The 9034-nt window shown below is 47.7% G+C and overlaps 2 protein-coding genes across 5 annotated transcripts in view; one reads left to right on the top strand and one right to left on the bottom strand.

The window, feature by feature from the left end:
- Positions 1-420, bottom strand: part of TIMM23B (translocase of inner mitochondrial membrane 23 homolog B) — a 27101-nt gene extending 26681 nt beyond the window's left edge. The window contains exon 1 of the mRNA XM_019555595.1: positions 284-420. Within this exon, the coding sequence (XP_019411140.1) occupies positions 284-383 (100 nt within the window). The 5' untranslated portion in view covers positions 384-420. The remainder of the gene's footprint in view (positions 1-283) is intronic.
- A 153-nt stretch (positions 421-573) lies between these two features.
- PARG (poly(ADP-ribose) glycohydrolase) overlaps positions 574-9034 on the top strand; it is a 139257-nt gene continuing 130796 nt past the window's right edge. For 2 of the 4 annotated variants that reach the window (XM_019555587.1, XM_019555588.1), the window contains exon 1: positions 574-831. In XM_019555587.1, the coding sequence (XP_019411132.1) occupies positions 711-831 (121 nt within the window). In that variant the 5' untranslated portion in view covers positions 574-710. The remainder of the gene's footprint in view (positions 832-9034) is intronic. The other 2 variants (XM_019555586.1, XM_019555591.1) reach the window with 2 other exon arrangements.

Raw genomic sequence — 9034 nt, 5'->3', positions numbered from 1 at the left:
CGTGCCACGCAGTTGCTGGTCTAGGTGCCTCACTTTGATGTGCAGCTCGTAGCACTGGGGGGGCACAAACTAAGCTCTCCCCCCGTCCAAGCCCCTTCCTGAGCCCGAGCTGCCGCTCTGCTTTCTGCACCCTGCCTCGCTCACCCCCAGCCATTCCTCAACTCCCAGCCGAAACCCGGACTATTAACACCGCCTCCCCCACGCCTTCCCCAGGGACATAAGACCCGCCCAGCTCCTCCAGTCCTGAGGCGCGAAGAGGCAGTTGGCCGGGGTGGGCACTTACGGGGCACGCCGGCCAGGTCTGCGTGCGAGTAGCCCGGGCCCCCAGCTCCGAAGAGGCTGCCAAGCCCGGAGCCCCTGGACGTATTACCACCGCCCTCCATAGCGGCCACCAGCCCCGAACCGCAACCACGCAACTTCTCCGCGCTGCTTCCTCCGACCCCTGCCGTCAAGGGAACCCGTCACCTCGCGGCTTCCGCACCACCCTTCCGCTTTACGACAGGCCACTTCGCGCCGCTCTGCTTTCCGGGCGGGGCGGGGTGAGGCTGTTGCTATGGCGAGCGGCGGAGACATTTTGATGCTCGTCCCGGCCTGAGCGTCGTCCTATTTCTGCGTAGCTCGGTGGCCCTAGTAGGACGATGTTGAGGGGAGCTAGTGCTGCCTTAGCTCGCCGCTGGTGAGCTCGGCCGGGCAGCGCCGGGCTCGGCAGCATGAGTGCAGCAGCCGACTGTGACGCCCCCAGGAAGAGAGTGCGACTGGGCTCGGCCGCCCCCTGCTCCCCGCCGCCCCCCACCCGCAGCGCAAGCTTCGTCGCCGCCGTGGGAAACAAAGGTTGGTCCGGCCCGGCGGGGCGCCCCTTCCTGCGGCCCGGCCCGGGACCAGCCTCCCGCCTCGTCTGTAACCGGAGCTGAAACCGCGGAATCTCCCCTTGGCTGGGGGCTCGTCCCGGGAAACGACTCCATCTTCACGGTCGTGGAACTCACGAAATGCCCCGAGGGAGTGGCTGAGTGTCCCGGTCGGAGTCGGTCCCCCGGTCCCGCTTGTTGAAAGTCCTCGCTAATTTTCCCCGGGAGCCCAAGGGGAGACGTTGGGTGGAATCGCTCCTTTGGGTAACCAGAGGTTTTCTTTAAAAAAACAAACACACAAAAAACATTTTAAAACAACAATAAATCCGGTGTAGTGTCAAGGCTGATGCCGCTGTAGCTCCTGGAAGCTGCAGGGGTCTGACTTCTGTTCCTGCTTTGCGTTGCGAGGCATCGTGGCCCCGGAAGGCCCTGTCCTGCAGCAGCAGTGCACGCTGCTTTTCCAGCAGTTTGTAACTCCAAGGCTGCTTAAAATACCTTATTGCACTTGTGTTTGGCCTTTATTAGGACAGACATTAGCAGAAAAGTGTGTGGCATTGTTCAGCATCTCATCATTTTGCCTAGTTGCTGAGTTTCATGGGATTCCAGCTCATGAAATCCATCCCCCATGCTTTTCGTGTTTTTCTCATTTTTGCTCCAGAGGCCTAGGATACTCCTATTGTTATTATACTAATATTATATTATGTTATTATATTGTCAGGAGTTGAATATTACTGTGCTGTATAGAAGAAGCTTGTACGTGCCCAAACAATGGAGCATTTGTCTGTTCCTAGTGTTGTAAGCCTAACACAGGGAACAATAAAATAAAAGTAGATTTCAGGGAAGGGGCAGAAGAAAAAGAAAAAAAAATCTTTCAGTATGTCTTATGCAGAAGACTACAGGCCTTCACAGTAAAGTGTAGCTTTTTTTTTTTTTTTTAAGAGAGGTAATCTCCAAAAGGAAGACTCGGTGGTGGGGGATGCTTTGCAAAGATGGTGGTTATTTCTGTAAAGATCTCTTCAGAGCAATGTTGTTATCCGAAGAGTCATCTGACAATTAAGTTTTTTCTGTTGTGTGGTAGGTTCTGGGGAATGTGTATTCCTTAGTGGAAATCCTTTTGAAACTTGATTATAGCTTTCAGTTTAAATATATATGTTGAATTACTTTTATTTTTAAAGCTAGTGTTCAGTGTAGGTTGTTTCTTTCTATTTTTTTGTTTGTTTGTTTTGGTCCAGTTTGCTTTTATCACTATAAATGAGATAGTATAACAAAGGCAGTAAAGAAATGTAGGATGTCATAGTGGTTTCTAGGTTGTAGGGACTACTTAAATATGAGTGACCTTTTCTGTTTTGCAGCTGTCTTTTTGCTCTTCCCTTATGTGCCAGTTAATAATTGCTCCTTTTGTCAGTACAGGTTTTTTCTCAAGTTTCAAAGTGACTGGCTTTTATCGACATGGCTGTTTTTTCTGTAAAGACAAACACAGCGAGCAATAGTAAACTTCTCAAGAAGTTTAAGTACATCGATACAATGTTTACAGTTCTTATAAGAAGTAAGGTTGAAATATTTTAGGAAAAAGGATTTGTATTATTATACTTGCATTGTAATTGCTGTGAAGAAATAAATAGTTTGATCATTTTGGTTAGGTGAATGTGGAGTTTAGCAGTTGTAGAGAGACTGAATGGCTGAATATACCACTCTGGTTCATGTAGTCTACAGAACATGAGGTCCGTAGAGATCTGCCTGGGCAGATGGTGCCAAACCTCCATGTTTCTATCATGCATCAGAAGACCTTAAAATATACTGCCTTCCTAATACTACTTTTCCATAAAGAAATATTTGTAATTGTAGCAGGGAGATTATTTGATGCACAGTAGCGAAGGGTGGTGTATGCAGCCCTAAGTGGGAGGGGAAATGCTCACAGAACAGTTTTGCATTATGTTGCTCTCTGTCCTGTGAAATGATTGGAAAATAGCCAGTTGATAGACTTAGTATCTTACGTTTTGCATTATGTTGCTCTCTGTCCTGTGAAATGATTGGAAAATAGCCAGTTGATAGACTTAGTATCTTACTAATAAGCACCTGGTTCAAATTCAGCCCAGGTGGGAGGTGATTGAAAGTTGCAATGGGCACAGTCTAAGCAGATAAGTAGATGTAGTGGCTGCTTGATGGTCTTGGTTCAGTGGTACAAAAAACTACCATTAGTGGGAGAAGGTGGAGCTAGGATATCAATAATAAAATTGTAAGGTTTTTTTTGTTTGTTTGTCTTTAAGCATGATTATGGTTGTAAAGATTATCTTCTAGGTCTGAACTGAACGTAAATGTAAGTTGTTTTCCTAGTCTCTCGGTAACTATTTCCTATGCTTCTGCTGAAAGCTTTCAGCAATCTGCCTCAACATCATGGCGTTAAAGTAGTAGTTTATTTACAGATTTCACTAAAACAATGCAATAAAATAAACAATAAAAATATCTTTAATATAACACTGATATCATTTATAGTTTTGCTAAACTCATACAATGAGATTATCCAGTCAGTCAGTTTACACAAAATTAAAACAGAAAATAAAATATGATGTTAAGTGTCAGGGAACAAAACCCCAAGGTCACGGTGGGTCGAGGGTGGTATTGGAATGAACAGGTGGGATTAGTGGCGACGAGTCTGAGTGGTACGGGACACGCGTGCGGTTTCAAAGCAAATGAGATTTATTCACTTACGCTTTGGTTGCGTAGGCAGAGCTGCTTGCTTCAGTTACAGTTACGAACAAGTAATGCGAAAACAAACAACAAGGGGGTCTGTTGGCCCACGGGGTTCACGAGTAAGCCCTTGCGTTCTACCCCGAAGGATAGGGGCAGCTGCCTAGTCGCTAGTCCCAGGGCTGGTCAACAGCTCATAGGTGGATAACGAATAACGAGAACAAAACTGTAACCCGTCGGAACGTCATGACACCAGTCCAAGCGGACAACGAGTAGAGGCGATGATAGCCGATGCCGAGATGAAACCGTAATCGAAGCAAGTCGAGTTGAGCAGAATCGTAGTCAGGATCAAGAGCCAAATCAGTCCGGTAACCGTAGGATCAAACACAAAGAAATCAAAACCGAAGAAGGATCAAATGACCGAAGGTACCGAGGTAGGAGACCAGTGGGCTGGTAAGCCCTCCTGGAGAGCAGTCCAGCTTCTGCTTCCAGGTAGGATCTCTCCTGATGGGACAGTCCCTGACACGTCAGCCTCTGTCCGTCAGTCGAGCGAGTCTCTACCCCATGGGAGGGGTTCACTAGTTTTTTATAGCAGCTCCTTGGCCAAGAAATTTCTAGATAGATGACCTCATGCCCATGCTGTTACTGAGCATGCATGTGTCATGAAAGTAGGTCAGTCATGACTGACCGGTCCTAAGGTCACCCAGGGGGCACGTGCTGGGCAAGCCCTGGAATTTTCCAGACACAGAGTGGGTATGCACATGTCAGTTTCCAGTTCTTCTGTGTTGTCAGCATACAACTATAAATTTTACTGTGACATGCCCCCTTGCTGTCAACACAGAAATTTTGGCATCCGAATGAAATCTCCTCGGCATCGTTTTCGTTTCGTAAAGATTTGTACGTTGGGACAGTGGAGTAAATATACACTGATAACTTGAACAACCTACGTTTCAAAATCATAAAAATACAACTAACTATACAGATGACAACAAGAAGAATGAATAAAAATGATAACAATGGGGTTAACAAATTTAGCAGCCACGATGACGCGTTCCACCCGAACTGTTTGAACGCTCTAGCTAGCCAGCCTTGCCCAATACCGGAGATCGCATTTACGTCCGATGCAATCTTTCTGATGGTGTTTACCTGGTTCTGCAATGGAATTGACACATTGGGAATGGCTACGCAGCATGTCCCTCGAAAGGTTCAAGTACTGGCATAGCCCCCCTTCCTGTATAAGTAGTGTGGCTAGAGCTAACCGATTCCGCATGGTCATTTTGGACGTGGCCTGCAGTTGCTCATTTATTAGTTCGAAGCCCACTGCTGTGTTGTTGGCCAGGAGTTCGACCTGTTCTGAAAGTTCGGCCAACGCTATCCGGGCTTTGGCTATAGCATAGCCCCAGAGGAAAAGTCCCTCGAACCCCTAATTAAGGCCTTGGGCTACCCTCTCCCCAAGTGTAAGGGAGCTCCACACCAGGGTGGTTGATCGGGTGTGACAGTGTAACACTACTGGGCTTGGAGGGTGTGATGTCGAAGCCTGCAGTGGCGGGCAAAATAGAATGGAACTAAGAAAACATTGCACACCCGTAAGGGTGGCTGGTAGGGTAGTGTACAGCCGCCTGGTGAAACATGCCCAGGCCAAACCAAACGGCGCTGCGGTGTTTAATTCAGCACGCGGGCCCGGGAAGGGAAAGGTGTGTCTTGCTTGTTCTGGTGGCCCGGATTGTTTAATCCATGATTTCACGCCGTGACAGGCAGCACTTAGTAGTATAGCCTGCAGGGTAGGGTAATAGAATCCAAACCACGAGTCATTCCCCCGAGGACCCAGTTGGGTCAAATCAATAGCCAACGATTTGTTCCATGTGGTTACGGGAGTAGCTTCTAAGAGGTGACAGGGTTACTGTCGGTGTCACCTTCTTGCCATGGGGCTTTAGGTCAGTGTGTCAAGGTGGACCGATTGAACGGGGATCCCATTTTAATGACGTATCTGGCCGTGACCACTCGATGCCGTGAGGGTGTATTCCCCAGGGAATGGCCGTACAAGGATAGGGTTTTCCCACTGCAGAACACCCTACATGAGAAGAATAGATGGAAAGATCTGCGTAGGTGAAATTACGGGGCCAGGTATACTCGATCAAAACGTAACCTCCGCCTGCTAAGGGTATGGAGACGTTTATGGTAGTTTCTTGACTCCGCGAGACCTTAATAAACCAATCAGTGACATTGAATGGCACCAGGTATAGGTTGAGGACTGGGTCCTCTACCGATAATGGTATCCACAGACACGCGGTTAGTCCGTCCCCTGTGGCATTTTCCCACAACGATAACAAGTGCAACACTGAGTTTGATGAGTGGTCAAGCTCGGATGTTTTCACAACATATACAACAAGGAACAAAAGTCACTTTAGAGTCTTTTGGTCCCGCTGCCATTGTATCCTAGCGATCTGTTGATTCTGGGTGTCGGGCTGGTTTGGGTGTTGAGTTTCCTCGAGTTGGACGGGAAGGTGATGTTCCTCAGTGACTTGGACTAGGTTGCGATGACTTGGTAAATCTGAAACAATAAAACAAAACAGGACAGAACGCATTCCGTAGTAAAACTATTTACATGATTAATCAACGGGCCTATTTCTTCTGTGTTGTCCAGCACCTAACAAAAGAGGACTATTACATGCCCCCTTGCTGGGAACACAGAAGGTTCATGGTACCAAGTCCGTAACAGCTCGTCTGGCCAGCCAGTCGTGATGTACGAGTATGGTCCATCCACTATCCTCGAGTTCAGCCAGATATGTATTTGGATAATTTTCAGCGGAGTGTATTATGCCTTTCAGTACTTGTGGGTGACGGATTTTAGGGTCTGGTAGAGAGACCCATACGAGTTCTGCCGTTTTGAATTTCCGTTTCCAGGGTTCCATCGGTTTTATGTCGCTTTCTACCCAAAACCATTTCTCCGAATTTAGATTCATTACCACTTCATGATTTAGCTTAGTCCAGTTCTTATAGGTGCCGTGGCCTTTGACACGTAAGGCTTCTTTATACAAGCCTACGGCCCGGTCAACAACCCCATTTGATTGGGGGTGATAGGGTAGATGGTGATGCCATTTGATGTTGTGGAGTTTGGTAAATTTATCAATCGCGCTTGACGTAAATGGCAGTCTGCCGTCCGATTGGATAGTAGTTGGTACCTTCCAAACTGCGAAGACGCTTGTCAAAGCTGTGATGACTGCCATAGCGTGCGTCTTCCGAAGAGGCACAACGGTTAGTTGACGTGTCCCTGAATCTACGACGATTAGTCCTTTGTTCGGGACTGCTACTCCGAGTAAAGGACCAAGGAGATCCACTTGCCATAACTTCCCTGGGGCGAAGGTGTCCTTATCTAGGGCGCCCTTTGTATTCCCAGTCGGATGAGCTTTTTCTTTTGCACAGGCTTTACAAGCCTGGGTCACTCTTTTCCAGTCCCTGTGTGAACCGTATCTCGGGTTGTCGTTGGACGTCTGGCGCCACTTTTGGTAACAGACCTGGGGACCTGGATGGCCCCAGTGCTCGTGTATCCAATTAAGGTATGGGTCAACACATACGGCTTCGTCGGTGGCTTTTGTGATGAGCACATCGGCATGGGTAGAATCTTCTAAAAATTTGTCGATTTTTCTCGTGGACGGGATCAGTGTCGATCCGGTGGGACCTTGTGTGCCTTATTAATGGCAGTATAGAAAATTCAGATCATAACGGGAACAGCCTCCCTGACAGAACATCTTGCGTTATGGGATGAGGTTTACACGCTACTATCTTGTAGATATATTGGGAGTCAATGGTGATGATGGGAACGGGAAGGGTCCCATTGTGATGTTGTAAGCAGTGACGCACGACTTCCCTGAAACCTAACAATTCGTTCTTTTGTGCTGATTCACAGCCAGAGTGGATTTGATGTTCAGAGCATGGGTGGCAGTAAAAGCCATACTTCCTGTTCTTATGGGTGGAGCCATCCGATGCCATCCACGCTGGTTGTGTTGTGCCGTATAGTACAATGTTCTGTGGCTTATTGATGGTCGGTGCTGGTGGTAGGTCCTCATGCTTCCAGTGGTGCCACTGGTACAGGTGATTGAGCACCAGGGCACTCCAGGTAGATGGTTTGCCCTGGAAGTGTGGGTCTGGCCGATCATGGAATAGTCGGGGCAATAGGGTTGCTGTGACGGCCTTGAGCTTGCCTTTTCCGGTCGCCAGTGGTTCGGCGAGTTGAGCAGGTAAGAGAGTCTTTCCAGTTGCACTGTATCGGTGTTGCGCTGCTTGAATAGTCCGATGCACAATAAATACAAGATTTCCGTCTGCATTCTTAACGGTAGTAAAAAGATGTTCTTCCGTAAATCCAATTGTGACGGTTAATGGTGTACTTAGATCTTTGGCATGGAGAGTTGTTTCCTTGACTGATGTTACTAGCTCGCATAGAGCTTTGGCGTCTTTCTCAGTCCACAGAGTTTTTTGTCTTGTGGGTTCTCGGATCTGCCGCTGCATGCGGGCTAATATCAGCAGATGTGGTGGTGTGCTGTAATGTTTAAACCAATTTAGTTTGCCCAATAATGATTGAAAGTCGGCCTTCCTCGATGGTGTCTGTCGTTTCCAGCTGTTAAGTTCGATGGCATCGTGGGCCACTCCTTGGCGTGTAGTTCCGTTGAAAGTGGTGCCCAAGAAACTTATACAGTCCGTTGGGGTCAGCTGAGATTTGCTCTCATTCATAACCCAACCATCTGTGTTGAGATGCTGTATTAGATCATTCGTGATGCGTTGAACTAGTTCCCTATTTCTTCCCATGATAGCAGTGTCATCGGTGTAGCTCCATATTTGGACTAATCTGCTGTCCGGTTTAGTGACATAAAATCGGTGGAGGCTATCATTGATGGCACTCGTAGCCAATGCTGGATCATTACAATAACTCTGTGGGCACACATTCCATTTATAAATTTTTCCCTTCACACACGCATTTAAGATGCCTTCAGAATCATTTATGGGAATAGAAAAAAAATATCGTTTAAGTCCAATGTCATTCCAGCTCATTTAGTGGCTTGATATTGAGCCATTTCATGCAAACTCTGGAGGAGTGTGCAGAGTGTTGCTTGAGTGAGTATCGTGCACCTCTTGTTAACCTCCCTGTAGTCCACCATGAGACGAACTTTGTGCTGTTTCCCCGGTTTGGGGATTCCCCATCCCAGAGATAATCGATTGCTTGCATGTATCCGTGTGATGGATTTTTTTCTGCACTAATTCTTCAAGCAGAGCGTCGAGTGGATCGTGAAGGTGCAGTTTGGTGGGTATGGGGGTGTACCTCCTGTCGGGGAAAACCGAAGGATCGGGCCCCAAGGTCACGGTGGGCCGGGGTGGCAATTAGATACGGACAGGTGGGATTAGCGGCGTAGAGTCTGGAGTTAGGGACTCGGAGCGGGTTGAGGAGAACAGGTGAATTTATTTGACTTACGCTTCAGGCGTAGGCAGAAAGGTCTTCAGTTACAGTT

Source organism: Crocodylus porosus, unplaced genomic scaffold, assembly GCF_001723895.1.
Source record: "Crocodylus porosus isolate Cpor-Errol unplaced genomic scaffold, CroPor_comp1, whole genome shotgun sequence".
In the NCBI taxonomy this organism is placed as follows: Eukaryota; Metazoa; Chordata; order Crocodylia; family Crocodylidae; genus Crocodylus; species Crocodylus porosus.
This window is presented reverse-complemented; position numbering and strand designations above follow the sequence as displayed.